Source organism: Cherax quadricarinatus, chromosome 40 (assembly GCF_038502225.1).
Source record: "Cherax quadricarinatus isolate ZL_2023a chromosome 40, ASM3850222v1, whole genome shotgun sequence".
NCBI lineage: Eukaryota > Metazoa > Arthropoda > Malacostraca > Decapoda > Parastacidae > Cherax > Cherax quadricarinatus.
The window spans coordinates 5,190,612-5,213,822 of NC_091331.1; the positions used below are offsets into that span (position 1 = coordinate 5,190,612).

Below are 23,211 nucleotides of genomic sequence, written 5' to 3' on the forward strand. Positions count from 1 at the left end.
GTGTGTGTGTGTGTGTGTGTGTGTGTGTGTGTGTGTGTGTGTGTGTGTGTGTGTGCATACTCACCTATATGTACTTACCTATTTTTTATTATCGGAGTCGAGTCTCCACTCCTGGCCTCGTCCCTTAGCGTCACACAACTGGTTTCACAAGTTTCCAACATCGTGGGCCTTTCCGTATCTAGCCTTAAAACTGTGTATGCTGTTTGATTTTACTGCAGTCATTCCTCTTCATAACCACACTGAAGCTGAATAAGTTCTTCACAACATCCCTGGAACTTACCAATGTCTTTAATTTCCTGTTGTCCTGTTTCCTCGAACTTCAGATAGTTTGTCTCTGTGTGTTCTGTCAAGTTCCTGGAGCATCTCCCATGTTGATCACTAGTGACAGATTCTGCTGTATAGAACGAACTCAAAATAGTAACAGGATAGGAAAATCATCTCACAGAACGAAAGGAACATAGAAAAGAATAATAAAATCGTTTAGAGAACAAAATATGGCAAATACAACAAAGGTCAGGAAGACAACAGGGAGGAGAGGTCATGCCAACGATGGTGTTATTCAGAACACTCGGCAGCTCACACCTCGAATATTGAACCAAGTTCACAGCTCTTTTCAAGGCAACGGAGACAGAAGAGCTGGAAAATGTATAGAGATAGTTTAGTACCTACATAGAATGTTTCAAAGCATGTGGAGTGCACTCTATAGAATGGAGAAGAAAGGGTCTAACAATACATGGCAAGAACCTACAGGTCATTTTTGCAATGTAAACAGTGTCGTAGCAATTTACTGGATCATGAAATGTGAGTTGTGTATAATGAAACTGTATCAGCATCTGTTGTTCAAAACTATTTAACTTGTTACCAGCAGATAAGAAAAATATTGCCCGAACAAATGTGAAACTCTTTAAGGAGGAACCTGACAACTACCTTTGTAAAGTGGCAGATCAACTGTGATGGCTATGTGGGCCAGTTGATAGCTAACAGCAAGAGCCTAGTTGAACGGGAAATCAACGTAGAAGCCTGAACCCGGCCGGGCTGCTATGGTACAAAAACCCTGGAAACCTATTATAAGTATATAACAGACAGGATTAAAATCTCTTACATTACAGAGAAAATGGAATCCAGGCGAGATCTAATATTATATTATAGACTATTCTAATCCTTCCTAAGAAATCTTTTTTGTTTGTTTGTTTTTCACTTTAAATGATTATGTGGTAAATGAGTAATCAGAATTTTTAATTTTATCTAAAATTTTCGATGAAAAATTAATGTTAAATCGTACGAGTATAGGATTTTTTAATAAAATTTGCATATAGTGGTGCCAATATTTTGAAAGTTGTTCATGATTCCATATTTATTAGACTATGAAGGATGATACATGTAACTTTTACAGATCAGGAAATGGCAATGTTTACCAGATGATGAAGACTACCTGTGATATACCTGTAAGTGGTCTCAAGAGTTCTTTTACTCTGGAAACTCAGCCTGAGAAGAAACTTCATTGTTTGCTGTTTGGTCAACATGATTGTTGCTGCTAGCAGCTTGTAGGTTATTTCAGGATTATTTTTCCCGACATGGCTGTCTCAGACCAGACCTCGGAGTGTTGACGTAAATATTGCAAGATAAAGAACTATTGAGCAGCACATAGAAAAATAAAGGTTGATGGATATTGAATGTAAACAGAAGCAGGCAAGACTTGTCTGTCATCGTAAATGTTCAAGAGACAGAAAGAAAAGATCAGGAATCATATCTTCCTGTCTCAACAAAAGAAAAGACTGATCCTTTTCCCTCTGAAACAACAAACTCCATCTCACCTTCACCCCCCATCCACTCCACCCACCCCCTCCACCCCACCCCACCTCTCTATCCACCTCTCTATCCACCTTCAGATATATTAACTGCATAATCATCGATGAACTCCGGGGTTATAAATACACAAGAGCTCTCAAGACCACGGGAGAAAACATTGTAATATTTAACTCCGCAACAGTGCGAATAAAAATATTAAACAGTGTGAAGAAATATTGGTCGATTCTCTGCTGAAGAGGATCCCTTGTGGAGTTGGAAATACACAGCTTATCCAATTCTCGTGTTTATTATGTGACACACACACACACACACACACATATATATATATATATATATATATATATATATATATATATATATATATATATATATATATATATATATATATATTCAACAAGTCGGCCGTCTCCCACCGAGGCAGGGTGACCCAAAAAAGAAAGAAAATCCCCAAAAAGAAAATACTTTCATCATTCAACACTTTCACCACACTCGCACATTATCACTGTTTTTGCAGAGGTGCTCAGAATACAACAGTTTAGAAGCATACATATATAAAGATACACAACATATCCCTCCAAACTGCCAATATCCCAAACCCCTCCTTTGAAGTGCAGGCATTGTACTTCCCATTTCCAGGACTCAAGTCCGACTATATGAAAATAACCGGTTTCCCTGAATCCCTTCACTAAATATTACCCTGCTCACACTCCAACAGATCGTCAGGTCCAAAGTATCATTCGTCTCCATTCACTCCTATCTAACACGCTCACGCACGCTTGCTGGAAGTCCAAGCCCCTTGCCCACAAAACCTCCTTTACCCCTCTCTCCAACCCTTTCGAGGACGACCCCTACCCCGCCTTCCTTCCCCTATAGATTTATATGCTTTCCATGTCATTCTACTTTGATCCATTCTCTCTAAATGACCAAACCACTTCAACAACCCCTCTTCTGCCCTCTGACTAATACTTTTATTAACTCCACACCTTTTCCTAATTTCCACACTCCGAATTTTCTGCATAATATTTACACCACACATTGCCCTTAGACAGGACATCTCCACTGCCTCCAACCGTCTCCTTGCTGCTGCATTTACCACCCAAGCTTCACACCCATATAAGAGTGTTGGTACTACTATACTTTCCTACATTCCCTTCTTTGCCTCCATAGATAACGTTTTTTGACTCCACATATACCTCAACGCACCACTCACCTTTTTTCCCTCATCAATTCTATGATTAACCTCATCCTTCATAAACCCATCCGCAGACACGTCAACTCCCAAGTATCTGAAAACATTCACTTCTTCCATACTCCTCCTCCCCAATTTGATATCCAATTTTTCTTTATCTAAATCATTTGATACCCTCATCACCTTACTCTTTTCTATGTTCACTTTCAACTTTCTACCTTTACACACATTCCCAAACTCCTCCACTAACTTTTGCAATTTTTCTTTAGAATCTCCCATAAGCACAGTATCATCAGCAAAAAGTAACTGTGTCAATTCCCATTTTGAATTTGATTCCCCAAAATTTAATTCCACCCCTCTCCCGAACACCCTAGCATTTACTTCTTTTACAACCCCATCTATAAATATATTAAACAACCATGGTGACATTACACATCCCTGTCTAAGACCTACTTTTACCGGGAAGTAGTCTCCCTTTCTTCTACACACCCTAACCTGAGCCTCACTATCCTCACAAAAACTCTTTACAGCATTTAATAACTTACCACCTATTCCATATACTTGCAACATCTGCCACATTGCTCCTCTATCCACTCTATCATATGCCTTTTCTAAATCCATAAATGCAATAAAAACTTCCCTACCTTTATCTAAATACTGTTCACATATATGCTTCAATGTAAACACTTGATCTACACATCCCCTACCCACTCTGAAACCTCCTTGCTCATCCGCAATCCTACATTCTGTCTTACCTCTAATTCTTTCAATTATAACCCTACCGTATACTTTTCCTGGTATACTCAGTAAACTTATTCCTCTATAATTTTTACAGTCTCTTTTGTCCCCTTTCCCTTTATATAAAGGGACTATACATGCTCTCCGCCAATCCCTAGGTACCTTCCCCTCTTACATACATTTATTAAACAAAAGTATCAACCACTCCAACACTCCACCCCCCCCTGCTTTTAACATTTCTGTCATGATCCCATCAGTTCCAGCTGCTTTACCCCCTTTCATTCTACGTAATGCCTCACGTACCTCCCTCACACTTACATTCTGCTCTTCTTCACTCCTAAAAGATGGTATACCTCCCTGACCAGTGCATGAAATTACTGCCTCTGTTTCTTCCTTAACATTTAAAAGTTCCTCAAAATATTCTCGCCATCTACCTAATACCTCCATCTCCCCATCTACTAACTCCCCTACTCTGTTTTTAGCTGACAAATCCATACTTTCCCTAGGCTTTCTTAACTTGTTTAAATCACTCCAAAATTTTTTCTTAAGAACATAAGAACATAAGAATGTAGGAACACTGCAGAAGGCCTACTGGCCCATACGAGGCAGGTCCTTATCAAAACGACATCTACCTAAAGCTACTCAAGAAATAACTCCCGTACCCCATGACACCAATCAAACCCAGCCCCTCCCACTCATATATTTGTCCAGTCTCTTCTTAAAGCTACCCAAGGTCCTAGCCTCTATCACCCCACTGGGAAGACTGTTCCACGCATCTACAACTCTGTTAGAAAACCAGTACTTACCTATGTCCTTTCTAAATCTAAATTTATCCAACTTAAATCCATTTTTCCTGGTTCTTACCTGGTTCGACACCCTCAGTACTTTATTAATGTCTCCCTTGTTTATGCCCGTCATCCACTTATACACTTCAATGATATCTCCCCTCATTCTACGCCTCTCCAGAGAGTGGAGATTTAAGGCTTTAAGTCTATCTTCATACGGGAGGTTCCTTACACAGTAAATCATTTTAGTCATTCTTCTCTGTATGTTCCCTAATGAGTCTATGTCCATCCTGTAGTAAGGGGACCAAAACTGAGCAGCATAATCTAAATGAGGCCTCACTAGTGATGTATAGAGCTGTAAAATAACTTTTGGACTTCTGTTACTTATACTTCTTGAGATAAATCCAAGTAATCTGTTGGCCTTGTTGCGCACACTAAGGCACTGCTGTCTTGGCTTTAGATTTCTGCTTACCATGACTCCCAAGTCTTTTTCACATTCTGTATGACCAAGCTCTACTTCACCTAGATTATAGCTTCGAGGGTTATTTTCATTACCAAGGGCAAGTACCTTATTTTCATTAAAATTTCTTGACAGTGCCTCTCCCACTCTATCATCTGCTCTCCTTTTGCACTCTCTCACCACTCTCTTTACCTTTCTTTTACTCTCCATATACTCTGCTCTTCTTATAACACTTCTGCTTTGTAAAAACCTCTTAAAAGCTACCTTTTTCTCTTTTATCACACCCTTTACTTCATCATTCCACCAATCACTCCTCTTTCCTCCTGCCCCCACCCTCCTATAACCACAAACTTCTGCCCCACATTCTAATACTGCATTTTTAAAACTATTCCAACCCTTTTCAACCCCCCCCCCCCCACTACTCATCTTTGCACTAGCCCACCTTTCTGCCAATAGTCGCTTATATCTCACCCGAACTTCTTCCTCCCTTAGTTTATACACTTTCACCTCCCTCTTACTTGTTGTTGCCACCTTCCTCTTTTCCCATCTACCTCTTACTCTAACTAAATAATGATCCGATATATCAGTTGCCCCTCTATAAACATGTACATCCTGGAGCCTACCCATCAACTTTTTATCCACCAATACATAATCTAACAAACTACTTTCATTATGTGCTACATCATACCTTGTATATTTATTTATCCTCTTTTTCATAAAATATGTATTACTTATTACCAAATCTCTTTCTACACATAGATCAATTAAAGGCTCCCCATTTACATTTACCCCTGGCACCCCAAATTTACCTACTACTCCCTCCATAACATTTTTACCCACTTTAGCATTGAAATCCCCAACCACCATTACTCTCACACTTGATTCAAAACTCCCCACGCATTCACTCAACATTTCCCAAAATCTCTCTCTCTCCTCTACACTTCTCTCTTCTCCAGGTGCATACACGCTTATTATAACCCACTTTTCACATCCAATCTTTATTTTACTCCACATAATCCTTGAATTAATACATTTATAGTCCCTCTTTTCCTGCCATAGCTTATCCTTCAACATTATTGCTACTCCTTCTTTAGCTCTAACTCTATTTGAAACCCCTGACCTAATCCCATTTATGCCTCTCCATTGAAACTCTCCCACCACCTTCAGCTTTGTTTCACTTAAAGCCAGGACATCCAGCTTCTTCCCATTCATAACATCCACAATCATCTCTTTCTTATCATTTGCACAACATCCACACACATTCAGACTTCCCACTTTGACAATTTTCTTATTCTTTTTAGTAATCTTTACAGGAAAAGGGGTTACTAGTCCATTGTTCCCGGCATTTTAGTTGACTTTTACAACACGCATGGCTTACGGAGGAAAGATTCTTATTCCACTTCCCAATGGATATAAAAGGAAAAGCAATAAGACCAAGAACTATTAAGATAAAATCAAAGAAAACTCAGATGAGTGTGTATAAATAAATGTGTACATGTATGTGTAGTGTGACCTAAGTGTAAGCAGAAGTAGCAAGACATGGCTGCAATCTTGCATATTTATGAGACAAACAAAAGGCACCAGCAATCCTACCATCATGTAAAACAATTACAGGCTTTCGTTTTACACTCACTTGGCAGGACGGTAGTACCTCCCTGGGTGGTTGCTGTCTACCAACCTACTACCTTTATATATATATATATATATATATATATATATATATATATATATATATATATATATATATATATATATATATACACATCCCACCTGCAGATGAACAATTGATGTTATATTTCGGTCTGAGGATATGTGGCATCGTATATCAAGATTTGTAACGTGTGTATAATTTATTCAGTGATTTATGAATGAGGTGTGTGGAAGAAGAAGGATGACTACTGAGAACAAGGTGACGAGCAACTAGTTCACCCTAGTTAGCATGCACCTCGTAAGAATTTCTAATTCAGCTAGACTAATGTTACTCTACCCAGACAGTAAACATTGGTTAAGACTCAATTTTCACTAACTAAAATTTAATGATGTGATTTTTTCACTTGTGCTAAGAATGTGCTGCATTAATAACGTGATAAATAATAATAATAATAATAATAATAATAATAATAATAATAATAATAATGCAGTAAATATTATTAATTGTAAAACAGTAATAATAAATATATTAATTTTATTGATACTGCTTTTGTTTATGTTTGCAATAAATATGAAAAACGGTAAGGGCGCCAGAACCATGACTTGGAGTACTGAGCTTTCCGACTTTGTTAATTTCCACTCGTCGTGTCCTGTTTGCTTCAAACTTAAACATCCATTTCCCTACTTTTATAGGCTATCACTTCAACGTCACCTTCGTCAAATGCCTTAACAAAAATCCATGTACATCAGATAAACCACATCTGCTTTTTGCCTTTCTATCAAAAGCATCAGTACTTTTGTTTTCCTGGACTAATAGCTGTGACAAGCATGATCTTCCTTCTATAAATCCACATTGACTTGGGTTATGCTTATTGACAAACACAGTAATTGGTATCCCAGTACTCAGCATATCGATGCTGCTGGTTCTGTTATTATCATCGCTTTGTTGTCTCCTTTGTGATAAGAGATAACCTCTGTACTCTGTGAGGTGTCTTGAATTTCACATATAATTCGCCTCTTCTCGAAGGATCACCACCACTACCACCATCCCCTGGAGTCTACCTGGAGGTTATTTAGGGGATCAACGCCCCCGCAACCCGGTCCACGACCAGGCCTCCCGGTGGATCAAGGCCTGATCAACCAGGGTGCTACTGCTGGCCGCACGTAGTCCAACGTTCCAACCACAGCCCGGCTGATTTGAGCTGCCACTACTACCACCACTACTACCACCACCAGCTGCTACCACTACTACCATCACTTGCTGTTACCGTTACTACCATCACTAGCTGTTACCACTACTACAACCACAAGCTGCTACCGTTACTACCCTCACTAGCTGTTACCGCTACCATCACTAGCTGTTACAACTACTACCACCACCAGCTGCTACCACTACTATCACCACCAGCTGCTACCACTACTATCATCTCTTGCTGTTACCGCTACTACCACCACCAGTTGCTACCACTACTACCATCACTAGCTGTTACCACTACTACCATCACTAACTGTTACCGCTACTAACATCACTTGCTGTTACCACTACTACCACCACCAGCTGCTACCACCACTCATACCAACGTCTCTACGTTTCTTTCTAAATGCTAAATTCCTAGAATAAGAAGCAGGTGTTGTAAACATAAGCACGTTGCCTATGTTTACAACAGCTATACAACATATAAGTTGGACACAGAGTTAGTGAAGATATCTATCTGGGTCTCCAGCTCTCATTGTGTCGACTGGACCGCTGGACACGGATACATTCTAGGTTAGAAAAAGATTAATGTGGACACCTGCAGTGTCCTAATCCTGGTGGGGGCGGGGGGTAAAAAAAATGCCCAGTTCTCCTAGAATTTTCAATAGACAGAACTTAAAACTTAGAAATAATAGTTGACCGTGTTTAAAGAAGGTGGGATCGGACAGCGACGGCGGTGACTTCAGGGTAGACAACAAATAGGTGGGACATCAGTACGTTTAACATACTTCCCGTTATGGCTGTGAGAAATAAATATTAGTGTTATGCTACAACTCTCCCTATCATTGGTAAAACTTCTCTACAACAACTGCCCTTCTGACTGATAAAACTACACATCGTTCCAATTATACACTTCTGATGTATACGTTATAGAAAGGGTAGAACGTTGGAAAACGTATTTGGGACGACCGTTAATGGCAGCTTCTGGAATCCTTTTCACGGAAACATTAAAAGATAATTAAACTTGCATTATCTTAAATGGCGTTTAACGAGAGAATTTATATATACGTGTAATAATCATAATAATAATAATAATAATAATATTATTATTATTATTATTATTATTATTATTATCAAGCACTAAACCCTAAGGGATAAATCGCATGTAGCTTAATGTAGCAAACAACCGAAGGGACTCGTGTTAGATTACCAGGCGGAGCAAATCCATGTATCAACTAACCTTTCATTTGCTTTATGGTGTTATTTAGAAGATAGCTCAGCTGACATCGCTGCACTCAGGTCTTTCAAATATTTTTTTCCTTTTATTTGATGACCATCTTACATTTTGTATAGAGTACCTCGTTTGCGCCTTCCATATATAAGCAGTTGGAACTTGTCACCACTGACCGTCAAGTTATTCTGGAAGACTGGGAGTGATAATGTCAGAGGATCTCGCCTTCAAAGACCACAACCATGTGTGTACTTTATCCGCTAGGAAAATGATAGGATTGATAATGAGAACCTTCAAAACTAGGGACGCCAAGCCCATGATGATTCTCTTCGAATCGCTTGTGCTCTCTAGGCTGGAATATTGCTGTACACTAACGGCCCCCTTCAAGGCTGGCGACATTGCAGACCTGGAGAGTGTACAAAGAACTTTCACGGTACACTTAAGTGCGATAAGGCACCTAAACTACTGGGAACGGTTGAAGGTCCTTGATCTGTATTCCCTCGAACGCAGGCGAGAGAGATACATGATAATAAACACTTGGAAGGTCCTGGAGGGATTGGTACCAAACCTGCACACGAAAATCACTCCATACGAAAGCAAAAGACTCGGCAGGAGATGCAACATTCCCCCGATGAAAAGCAGGGGTGCCACGAGTACACTGAGAGACAGCACAATAAGTGTCCGGGGCCCAAGACTGTTCAATTGCCTCCCAGCATACATAAGGGGGATTACCAATAGACCCCTGGCTGTCTTCAAGAAAGCACTGGACAGGCACCCAAAGTCAGTACCTGACCAACCGGGCTGTCGTTCGTACGTCAGCTTGCGTGCAGTCAGCAGTAACAACCTGGTTGATCAAACCCTGATCCACCATGAAGCCTGGTCTCAGACAGGGCCGCGGGGGCGTTGACTTCCGAAACCCTCTCCAGGTAAACTCCAGGTAATATCTTCTACCATTTCTTTCTTATCTTCTACCGAGGTGATTCTCATACTTATTTTAGAATCATTTGTTAATATCAAATTGATCCTAGAGTTTTTATCTATATCCTTTATGAGGATAAGAAACAACAAAGATACCAGAACTGCACCTTGTTGTATTAAGCTTCTTTTTTCTAATTCTAGATTTTATTCTGTTTACCATCACTCTTAGTGTTCAGTTTGTCAGAAAGTTCAATATTCATTTGCCTACTTCCCTCTTTATAACTATCCCCCCTCATTTTACTCCATGATGGCATTTGTCAAATGTTTTTATTCGAAATCTGTGTATACTGCATCTCCATTTTGGTTTCCTTCCAACGCCTTCGTAATCCTGTTATAATGGTTTAGTAGTTGTTACAAGCAGGATCTTAGCCCCATCTAAATCCATGATGTTTTGGGTAGTGCAGATTATGCTCTTCCTTGCAGTTTGTTGTTTGATGTCTCCTCCTCCTTCCGAAGACTTTTATATTTAGTGTTAGGGCTACTAGTCGATATTTTTTTCTTTTTTTTTTTGGCCAGTGTTCTACTGTTTTCTGTGTCTGCGCATTTTTTTTTTTGAAGGCTGAGATATCATCTAGAGCCAAAAACTCTTTTTCCAAGGGATTCTGAGTGTGTTAGCTGTATTTTGTACTTTATGAAAATGGAATTCCACAAACATCCATGTATGCTACGGACTTCCATGTATACTCAGACCTCCACGAATACCTAGCCCTCCATGTATGCTCAAACCTCCACCCTGCCTGTGCGTTGCCCTCCCACAGGTAAGAGAGTTAATTAACGATCATTACCACCTGGGCCGTAGGTAAGCCCTCCCAGAGGCTGAACCCTCCCGAATTTCACATCAAATAACCCAGAACCGTCGCCAGGACTGTTCAAGGTGGATCCCAGGTATGTTCAGGTGGAATTATACAATTGTGCCAGGATGATTCCAGGTGTTTTTTCTAGGCTTGTTCCAGGCGGATTACTGGTATGTTCTATTTGTATTCTAGGTATGTAATCAAGGAGGAGTCCAAGTACATTCCAAATGGATTCCAAGTCCGAATGTAATCTACCGAAGTAGATTCCAAGGTTTAAGTATTCCGTATTTATTCCAAACCTTCTTCGGGTAAAATAGAAATAGAGATGCCGATGGCCGCGTCGAGAGTTAGTTTACTCCCGAACCACAACCAGAGAAAACATCACTATCGACTACCTGGTCAACCAGGTTTGTTGCTGGCAGTGATTATGGAGGTCGAAGCTTCTAATAAAATGCTGTCTCAAAGACTTGCACGAGAGGTGATGTTAATGCGACTGGCCTCAAGTTTTCCTGGAGTAGACCTCCATGAAAAACCTTTCACAACTTCTGGAAACTCACTATTTGTTTAAATTCAAAAGCAAACACATCACACATTATGTGACTACCTTGATCTATGTAATATTTGACAAGGTTAAAACCATAACTTTCACTTAACATACCCATCACCGAGGATTTTTTGTCATTATCCATCCCGAGGAGGATTTTTCTGCTAAACTCCATCACACAGAATTATATTTACCTGTCAAACTCCATCACACAGGATGGTTTTTGTCCTGTTATATCACGAGGATAGTTTTCTCGTCGTACTCCATCACATAGGATGAGTTTTCAAATCTGGTAATGAAATGTATCAGCCTGAGTTGGGAGACTTCACAAGGGCGATGAGGAACACGCTAAGCCTTCCACTCTAGGCTCAGAGACTAAACTATATCTCAATGTGTAAACACAAGGAACTGGGAACATTGCCAATCCAGGTAGATTGACAAACCTCCAAGTGAGCGAAACGTTTCCACAATAAATGTCCAAGGCTAAGCGAATGAGCACCAATCAAGGGTAAGATACTGAACCCCTTTAATCAAGGCCAAAGTACTAAGCAACTTACGTAAGAGATGAGGCACTGAACTCCTTAAAAATGATCTCGTCGCCTCTTCCACCGTCTCTAGGAGAAAAGACACCGCTGTAATCGACTAAGGAAGCCAGCCAGGCACAACGTTTCGGCAGATAATTCACCCAAGAGTAACACATGTGTCGTATTCATCAGCTTTTCGGTATTGTGTACCATTAATTAAAAGATAAATGTCTAGTGTTGCACTCGAGTCTGATTGACTGGACTGGAACAATACACAAGTAGGACCGAAACGTCGTAATAAGCTTCTCTCTTCTATGTGCGGATTATTTGTGTATTATCTTTGAACTGAAGTCGACTCGCTTGTAAGGCTGACAAGGGGTGAATGGGGAACTAGAACGCCAATACTTATTGTATCTTGTATTGATTTACAAATGCATAATGTCTGATGTCAATGTCTTCCACGATGTGAGATTTGTGTCAAAATCATTTACGTATTATGCTGAATGGGCCCAAGTGCTGAGCGGAAAAAAATTTGGCTTCTAAACTCTCATACCCACTGTGGAATACTGAACTCGGATCTCGCTCGTTTCCCAGGACCAGGAATGGATGTTTCTGGCGCAGACTTGGAATGCTGTATGGGTGAATGACTGGGAATTGCTATCCTGAAAGTTAAGACACATGTGCAACATCTGGATATCTTTATTGTAGACGTTTCGCCATCCAGTGGCTTTATCAATACAGATTCTAGGACATAACTGGAAGACAGTAGAACTATATACAAAAGATGAGGTAATCAATCCCTCAGCCTTGGAGTTAGTGTTCACAGCATCGTGGTGGAGGAGAATCTGGAGCAAAGGCAAGAAGACTGGCGGTTATATAGGCGTCAGTAGATAAGGACGTGCAGCAGACGAGGGCATAGTCACTGGTAGGCGGGATTTCCCAGTGGAAGTAGGTCCTTCCCAAAGAGATGGGTTAGTTGTAGCAGCCGTGAAGAAGGTCTTGTAGATGTCCTTTCTTGCACAACTTGTCAGACACTGCAACATCATGGAATCTTGGTTCAGAGGACATCTACAAGACCTTCACGGCTGCTACAACTAACCCATCTCTTTGGGAAGGACCTACTTCCACTGGGGAATCCCGCCTATCAGTGACTATGCCCTCGTCTGATGCCCGTCCTTATCCACTGACGCCTATATAACTGCCAGTCTTCTTGCCTTTGCTCCAGACTCTCCTCCACCACGATGCTGTGAACACTAACTTCAAGGCTGAGGGACTGATTACCTCATCTTTTGTATATAGTTCTACTGTCTTCCAGTTATGTCCTAGAATCTGTATTGATAAAGCCACTGGATGGCGAAACGTCTACAATAAAGATACCCAGATGTTGCACATGTGTCTTAACTTTCATATTGTCGGTATTTTATACCTTTCTTGCACAATTGCTATCCTGTATAATAATTAGAAATCCAGGAGGCCTGGTCACAGACCGGGCCGCGGGGGCGTTGACCCCGGAACTCTCTCCAGGTAAACTCCAGGTAAACACTTTATAGAAAACATCTGAACTCAGTGGGATTACCACACCTGTAAAACTAACGTAAGAACAAAAATATTATTAAAGTAGGCCTACTGACTATACAAAGCAGATCCTACGAAACCCGATTTTTTTTTGTGTGTGACTCATTTAAAAAAAAAAATATTTGCAACTATTAACTTATTTCATTCAATATCATCTGTTGCTCAACCAACGCCTGTCAATAACTTTTAAAATAAGCTGTTAGGATTTTATTAACTAAATTAAGTCCCACTTATTAACAACAAGTAGAACTCTGTAGTCATACCTTACTCATTCTCTGCCTTGGAAGTGAATACAAGTTACGTGTCTATAATTTGCCTTCGTTGTAAAGATTGCTGATACATCTAATTAACTTCATCATCCCTTACTGGTAATGATTTAAAAACGCATTTATATTCATCCCGTAACCTGGGGATCAGAGGTATATTCATCCCGTAACCTGCGGATTAGAGGTATATTCATCCCGTAACCTGCGGATCAGAGGTATATTCATCCTGTAACCTGCGGACCAGAGGTATATTCATCCCGTAACCTGCGGATCAGAGGTATATTCATCCCGTAATCTGCGGAGCAGAGGTATATTTATCCCGTAACCTGGGGATCAGAGGTATATTTATCCCGTAACCTGCGGATCAGAGGTATATTTATCCCGTAACCTGCGGATCAGAGGCATATTTATCCCATAACCTGCGGATCAGAGGTATATTTATCCCGTAACCTGCGGACCAGAGGTATATTCATCCCGTAACCTGCGGATCAGAGGTATATTCATCCCGTAACCTGCGGACCAGAGGTATATTCATACCGTAACCTGCGGACCAGAGGTATATTCATACCGTAACCTGCGGACCAGAGGTATATTCATACCGTAACCTGCGGACCAGAGGTATATTCATACCGTAACCTGCGGACCAGAGGTATATTCATACCGTAACCTGCGGATCAGAGGTATATTCATACCGTAACCTGCGGATCAGAGGTATATTCATACCGTAACCTGCGGACCAGAGGTATATTCATACCGTAACCTGCGGATCAGAGGTATATTCATACCGTAACCTGCGGATCAGAGGTATATTCATACCGTAACCTGCGGATCAGAGGTATATTCATACCGTAACCTGCGGATCAGAGGTATATTCATACCGTAACCTGCGGACCAGAGGTATATTCATCCCGTAACCTGTGGACCAGAGGTATATTCATCCCGTAACCTGCGGACCAGAGGTATATTCATCCCGTAACCTGCGGACCAGAGGTATATTCATCCCGTAACCTGCGGACCAGAGGTATATTCATCCCGTAACCTGCGGATCAGAGGTATATTCATCCCGTAACCTGCGGATCAGAGGTATATTTATCCTGTAACCTGCGGACCAGAGGTATATTCATCCCGTAACCTGCGGACTAGAGGTATATTCATCCCATAACCTGTGGACCAGAGGTATATTCATCCCGTAACCTGCGGACCAGAGGTATATTCATCCCGTAACCTGCGGACCAGAGGTATATTCATCCCGTAACCTGCGGACCAGAGGTATATTCAACCCGTAACCTGTGGACCAGAGGTATATTCAACCTGTAACCTGTGGACCAGAGGTATATTCATCCCCCAGCCTGCGGATCAGAGGTATATTCATCCCGTAACCTGCGGATCAGAAGTATATTCATCCCGTAGCCTGCGGATCAGAGGTATATTCATACCGTAACCTGCGGATCAGAGGTATATTCATACCGTAACCTGCGGATCAGAGGTATATTCATACCGTAACCTGCGGACCAGAGGTATATTCATATAGTAACCTGCGGACCAGAGGTATATAGCAAAATTCAAGAGAGGACCATATCAAGGAAAGAATTACTCAATAAATTTAATATTTCTGTTACATGTTCTTCTTGACGTAAATTAAAAGTTATCTAATAAGTTATCTAAAAAGTTATCTAAAAAGTTATCTAATAAGTTATCTAAAAAGTTATCTAAAAAGTTATCTAAAAAGTTATCTAATAAGTTATCTAAAAAGTTATCTAAAAAGTTATCTAATAAGTTATCTAAAAAGTTATCTAAAAAGTTATCTAATAAGTTATCTAAAAAGTTATCTAAAAAGTTATCTAAAAAGTTATCTAATAAGTTATCTAAAAAGTTATCTAAAAAGTTATCTAATAAGTTATCTAAAAAGTTATCTAATAAGTTATCTAAAAAGTTATCTAATAAGTTATCTAAAAAGTTATCTAATAAGTTATCTAAAAAGTTATCTAATAAGTTATCTAAAAAGTTATCTAATAAGTTCACTGCTAGTACTTATGCACTGTTATCTTGGTATCTGTGTGAGGAAGGGCTGATAACATCAACCATCCAGGGAGGTACGACCATCCTGTCGTGTGTCACATTATGATGGCATAAATCTTTGTCTTATAGACATGAAAGATGACAGGTAAATCTGTCTTACGGGCTTGTAAGATGACAGGTAAATGTCTTATGGGCATGTAAGATGACAGGTAAATCTTTCTGTCTTATGGGCATGTAAGATGACAGGTAAATCTTTCTGTCTTATGAGCATGTAAGATGACAGGTAAATGTCTTATGGGCATGTAAGATGACAGGTAAATCTTTCTGTCTTATGGGCATGTAAGATGACAGGTAAATCTTTCTGTGTTATGGGCATGTAAGATGACAGGTAAATCTTTCTGTGTTATGGGCATGTAAGATGACAGGTAAATCTTTCTGTCTTATGGACATGTAAGATGACAGGTAAATCTTTCTGTCTAATGAGCAAATAAGATGACAGGTAAATGTTATCTCATTAACATGTAAGATGACAGTTTACATGTATATATATGTATAGATGTCTACATGTATGTATGCATGTATACATTCAGTATACATGTTCTTTACATTAATATGTGTATTTTAATCACTCTTTACCCCTGCAATATTTCATTATAAATTTAAAACTCCGAGCCGCGGGGCACTAAACCCACAGGGGGCCTTATAGAGTCTGGGGAATGGGAGGTAATCATATATGATCAGAGGAAGGCGAGGACAGCGCCAGTTCCATGGATCAAGAACCCTTTACCAGCATCAAGGCATCTCCCCCTTGACAAGAAAACGACCTGTAATCAGTTTGACAGACAGAGACGTTGTTTGACAGACCTGTCAGTGTCTCCCTCTGATTGGCTGAAGAAGCTGTCAAAAGCTAACCATTAAGCTGTCAGCTTAAAATAAACTTCTCCATTTCTTTAACCACAAATTTATATAATATATATATATATATATATATATATATATATATATAATATATATATATATATGTATATATATATATATATATATATATATATGACTCTCCATCCAAGGAAATGATGACTCTCCATCCAAGGAAATGGAGTGAACCAGATTGCTTCCCATTCTCCAGATGCTGCATGACCCCCGCGGCTTTAGCGCTTCTCCCATTAATGTAACAAATAAATAATAATATATTATGATAAGATTAATAATCATAATAATCACAATAATAATAAATGCTAAGTAAGTTTATCATTCTGATTGTGGAGAATCCAAGTGTTTGTTCTACCGTATAACTGTTCTGTGCGACTTGTTCTCGAGCTACTGTGCTACTGTATGTTCTCCTGCCTGACTGTTCTTCTGTACTGATGTTCTCTGGACATTTTTCTTCCCTACGACTGTTCTTACGTATGACTTTTCCTCTTAACAAGACACAAAAACAGTTTTGCAAAGAAGCTGAATTAATTCTTTAATTGTTTCTGTATCTGTTTGATCAATATTATTATTATTATTATTATTATTATTATTATTATTATTATTATTATTATTACTACTACTACTACTATTGTTGCAAGTTTTTCTGAATTTTCCGAATCAGACAAGTGAAAATTTGTGTATGTAATAATTTCGCAAAAATCATTCCAAATCTAACGAAAAAAATTATATTTCATTGTGTTTATTATTAAATTGTAAACCTATCTAAAATATATTTAATTGGATTAGGCTAAATTAAATTGCGCTTGTTATAAGGTTAGATAAGTTTCATAAGGTTCTTTTGGTACAAAATTATTAATTTTTAAATGAATGAAAAAAAAAATAAATTAAACGTATAAGAGAAAATTTTAGAAAGGACTTAATTTTAAATGAGTTTTTGCTAATTGACCAATTTTACCTATTCAGCACGACACACACACACACACACACACACACACGCACACACACACACACACACACACACATTAATATATATATATATATATATATATATATATATATATATATATATATATATATATATATATATATATATATATATATATATATATATATATATATATATATAATATTGTGTAAATAATTCTAAATTTATTTTTGAAAATTAATATTATTTTAATTCTATTTTATATTATAAACATTATTATGATTGTGCTTAACAATGAAATTATTATTGTCATTAAATATATTAGTTATTTTTGTGTAATTCATATTATTATTATTATTATTATTATTATTATTATTATTAATGCTAGTACAATAATAATTTCTATTTTAATAAATATTTGATCAATATTAATACAAATAAGTATTATCTTGTGTTTTAAATATTGTGAACTTTAGTCGACTGGTAAATTATCTTTATTAAAACTTGTTTTACTGGTAAATTATCTTTATTAAAACTTGTTTTACTGGTAAATTATCTTTATTAAAACTTGTTTTACTGGTAAATTATCTTTATTAAAACTTGTTTTACTGGTAAATTATCTTTATTAAAACTTGTTTTACTGGTAAATTATCTTTATTAAAACTTGTTTTACTGGTAAATTATCTTTATTAAAACTTGTTTTACTGGTAAATTATCTTTATTAAAACTTGTTTTACTGGTAAATTATCTTTATTAAAACTTGTTTTACTGGTAAATTATCTTTATTAAAACTTGTTTTACTGGTAAATTATCTTTATTAAAACTTGTTTTACTGGTAAATTATCTTTATTAAAACTTGTTTTACTGGTAAATTATCTTTATTAAAACTTGTTTTACTGGTAAATTATCTTTATTAAAACTTGTTTTACTGGTAAATTATCTTTATTAAAACTTGTTTTACTGGTAAATTATCTTTATTAAAACTTGTTTTACTGGTAAATTATCTTTATTAAAACTTATTTTACTGGTAAATTATCTTTATTAAAACTTGTTTTACTGGTAAATTATCTTTATTAAAACTTGTTTTACTGGTAAATTATCTTTATTAAAACTTGTTTTACTGGTAAATTATCTTTATTAAAACTTGTTTTACTGGTAAATTATCTTTATTAAAACTTGTTTTACTGGTAAATTATCTTTATTAAAACTTGTTTTACTGGTAAATTATCTTTATTAAAACTTATTTTACTGGTAAATTATCTTTATTAAAACTTGTTTTACTGGTAAATTATCTTTATTAAAACTTGTTTTACTGGTAAATTATCTTTATTAAAGCTTGCTTTACTGATAAAAATAAACAAGGTACTGTCCTGGAAAAAATGCATATGAATGTGTCTGTCTCTCTCTTTCTCTCTCTCAGGTGTTAGATAAAAGTGGATTGCTACTGGTGTTAGAGAACCACTATCTAAACTCTCCTATTTTAAAATGTGGCTTCTGATACGAGGAACAGGAGTTCTCCTCCCCTTAGATCCGACTTGATTACCTCCAGTACCCGAAATGCGGTATGACCCCTACGATGTTAGCGCTTCCCCACAAAAAAAGACAATAGTTACCTCTCGGATGATCTATTTGTCGAGATAATTCTACCTGTAGTCAGTTCCGGGGGTCATCGCCCCCGCTGCCCGGTCTCGGATCAGGCCTCCCTTAATTCAGCTAACAGAACCAAGATATAAGTAAAATATTTTTCCTACACAATATGCCTATATTTTAGGTATATGAGGGACTGACCCCCCTTCCACTACTCAATACTACTTCTACTGTTCTATTCATCTGTATTCGTCTGAGCAATATAGATTCCCAACTTGTCGGTATTAGTACAATATCATTTAAGATGTAAATACAGTACAGGAGACTCTGTGGAGGAGGTAATGATTTGTAAGGAAAATTACTGCTGAAAAGTGGGTAGTTTTACCCCCTGATGAACTGTACGAGTGTGACAAACCCATGTTGTGGGAGTACCTGTCTGGGCATCACAGTACTTACTAGGGTACTGGAGCATTTATTATGGTGCCAAAGTACATATTAGGGACTAGAGTACTACTAGTGATGCACTTACTCGGGCACTGGAGTACGAATGCGGAAGGTGGTACTTACTCGAGTCCTGGATCATTTACTATGAACTGAAAGACTTTGAATTGAACGACTTACTATGAACTACAAGACTATGAACACATGGTATTGGAAGACTTACTATGGAGGTATGATACTGGAAGTGTTACTATGGAGGCATGGTACTGGAAAATTTACTATAGAGGGATGGTACTCACCGGGCTGCTGGCCACCTTTGAGTCCCTCAAAAGTCTTGCTGGTCATCTGGAAAAGAGCGTCCAGAGGGTTGCCATCCTTGCCGCGGGTGCGGGAGTGGCCCTGGCCTGATCCACTGGACGCTGGCCGCGGCGACCCGCCTGAAGAAGACGCCGAGGAGACGCTCATGTCGTCCACCGACTGTGGCCGCGACGCGTCCTCCTCTTCATCGGTGTCCCAGGGCCTAACGATGCGGGCTCCTGAGGCTTCAGGAGCCTTGGCCACTACAGGTTTGTGACTGAGGATCTCTAAGATCGAAAAGGACTTTACTCCAGCGTTAGTTCGAGCCGCTAAAGCTGCCGCCGCCTCCTCTTGCTGTTGCAACTGTATCATTCTCAGTTTTTTCAGCGGCTTGAAGTATTCGTCCTCTGTGCCTTCTTTGACGGGAGTGGTAGGGGGCGGTGGAGGCGACATGACACTCTCCGGGGAGGCGATTCCATCTTCTTGGTACTTCATGGGTGTCGAACCAGCGCCTGGAGTCGGCGTGCGCGAAGGGGGATTTCCCAGGTCCTCGCTGTGACCTGCGACAGATTGAGACTCCGCTGCCGGGGAAGTGCCGTCATCAGGCTTGGGTGAGGGACACCCCACACTAATGTCACTATCGGAGTCATCCCCGGCGAGGTGGTGGGGGAGGCTGGGGGCCCCTGCTTCCTTCTCCTCCTCCCTGCCAGCATCATTGTGGAGGATCTCTGCAGCCTCCGGCGAGCCTCCCCAGGTCCCAGACGCCGCATCTGCGCTCATGCTTGGACACATGCGGGACCGGCCACCCTCCACAGCGGGTGGCGCGGCCGAACACTGATGTTCACCGCCGCTCTGCCGCCGCTGCCGCCCTCTGCCACATCCTTGCCACTCCTCACACACTTCCTTAAGTCACTACGCAATCCTCGCAGTACCTCCTTATACACAAACACTCTTTAACGCCGCTGAATCATATCCCTGGAGGTTAAAACCTCAACGTAGCCTCACGATCGTGTGTATGCTAGCCAGCGGACCAACACCACAACACTGCTGCCACTAGCGACGTTGTTTCACTGGTCGAACTAGTGTTACACGGCTGAGTTACAGCCTTCACCTCGCGTCAGTATTGTCACACTGACAGCTCTCTTATTCTCCCTGTATTCTTCTCCTGTGCACTCTTAAATTAGATCGTCTTACGTGAAACGTCAACAAATGTTTGTTCTTTCCACCAAGCAACCTGGAATATTATGTCAGGCAGTAACTCTGGCTGGCATGGCGGTGTGAAGAGGAGGGGCCAGGTTACGCCCATCCCCAGAGGAGTGGTTGGTCGGTGGGTGTGATGCGCCGCCCACCGGCGCAGCCTCGAGCCTATCACGGGGGTGAGAGCACGCCAGGGCATTCCATTACCAGCAGCTTTACGCTGCATGTTCTCTCTCTCAAACCCTAAAGCAAATACATGCGGTTTCTGCTTGCACATCTCCACTAAACGCTCTGCAGGCAAACACACCCAGAGCTTTATTTTCCGGTAAACATCTTGAGCGACCAGACCACTGATGAACCTCATCTTCTGTGCTACTTGCCAATTGACGATGTTCAGTCTGGCGACACCTGGCAGTATCAATGGGTGTGAATGGCGTGTATAATGAATAATTTACCAACAGATGAAGCCATTGAGAGGATCGACAGGAAGCGAAACCAGTTAATATATAGACACTGACGCACCATCTTTGTGTGGGCGGACTAGGGTCCTCTCAGACCCTCCATTGCCGATTCACCACGGCCGCCTGCTCGCCCCTGCACGCCCCCATCCACCGATATTAAATCCACACGCGTCGAGCTGGGAGAGAGTAAAAGAAAACAAATTATGGAGAAGAATGGGGACACACGAGCCACTGTCAGCGGCGGGAAGCTGAGCCGAGAAGACCCACGTTATATATCCTGAATTATAAGGCGTGGCAGGCTGTTCTTGACCACCTACCCGGCAGGACATGCTTCCTCGGAGGTTCTGCCGGCTTCGTTCTCATTCCAGAGTATTTCGCACTCTTCTGCCACTTAATTGCTCCCGCTCCCAGGGCTTACGGGCGGGCGAGTAGGCTTGCGTTTCTCACTCCTTACCTTTGGTACACTAAGCTAATCTTCGGTATGCTAAGTAAATCCTTTGAGGTGCTAAGCGAACCTTTCAGGACGGCAAGTGAACCTTTGGGACGCTAAATGAACCCATCTTAAGCTATGTCCTCCGAAGGGAGGACCGAAGATTGTTCCTGGCCGACATCTTTGATTTATTTACACACGAAATCGATATTTCAATTGGATAAAAATCCCTCCAGGCGACTAATTGCCTGACACCTAAAATGAAGGTTATATATATATATATATATATATATATATATATATATATATATATATATATATATATATATATATATATATATATATATATATATTTTTATTATCACACTGGCCTATTCCCACCAAGGCAGGGTGGCCCGAAAAAGAAAAACTTTCACCATCATTCACTCCATCACTGTCTTGCCAGAAGGGTGCTTTACACTACAGTTTTTAAACTGCAACATTAACACCCCTCCTTCAGAGTGCAGGCACTGTACTTCCCATCTCCAGGACTCAAGTCCGGCCTGCCGGTTTCCCTGAACCCCTTCATAAATGTTACTTTGCTCACACTCCAACAGCACGTCAAGTATTAAAAACCATTTGTCTCCATTCACTCCTATCAAACACGCTCACGCATGCCTGCTGGAAGTCCAAGCCCCTCGCACACAAAACCTCCTTTACCCCCTATATATATATATGTATATATATATATATATATATATATATATATATATATATATATATATATATATGTATATATATTATATAATCAGTGCAGCAGAACCGGAATTTCTTGTGATTTGACTGTCAGCAGGACGGACGAGAGTTTAGCATATTTAAGTAGCATTTTTCCTTGGATGTGACCCACAACGTTAGGTTAACACACTGGTGTCTACCCGGGTTGTTAGGGGGGCACGGGCAGTAAGGGTCTAAGGAGAACACTGCCACACGTATCACCTGCCCAGATATCGACCCCGGGACCCTTGGGTTGTGATCCGAGTGGCTTCACCACTGGCTACTCGCCATCCACTGACTGCTTGGGGAGGCACCCGGGAGAGAAGGCTAATCAGAGTAAAGAGAGAATGATTTAGTGCTTTAGGTTGCTGCACCTAGATACAACACTGAAGAACTGACGAAGTTACATACCAGATATGATTCCGGGGAG

General features: G+C 39.9%; 1 protein-coding gene across 1 annotated transcript in view; it reads right to left on the bottom strand.

Moving 5' to 3' along the window:
- LOC138850914 (barH-like 2 homeobox protein) overlaps nt 1-22,255 on the bottom strand; it is a 142,007-nt gene extending 119,752 nt beyond the window's left edge. Inside the window, exon 1 of the mRNA XM_053774780.2 lies at nt 19,943-22,255. Within this exon, the coding sequence (XP_053630755.2) occupies nt 19,943-20,732 (790 nt within the window). The 5' untranslated portion in view covers nt 20,733-22,255. The remainder of the gene's footprint in view (nt 1-19,942) is intronic.
- Nucleotides 22,256-23,211: the final 956 nt, after the last annotated feature.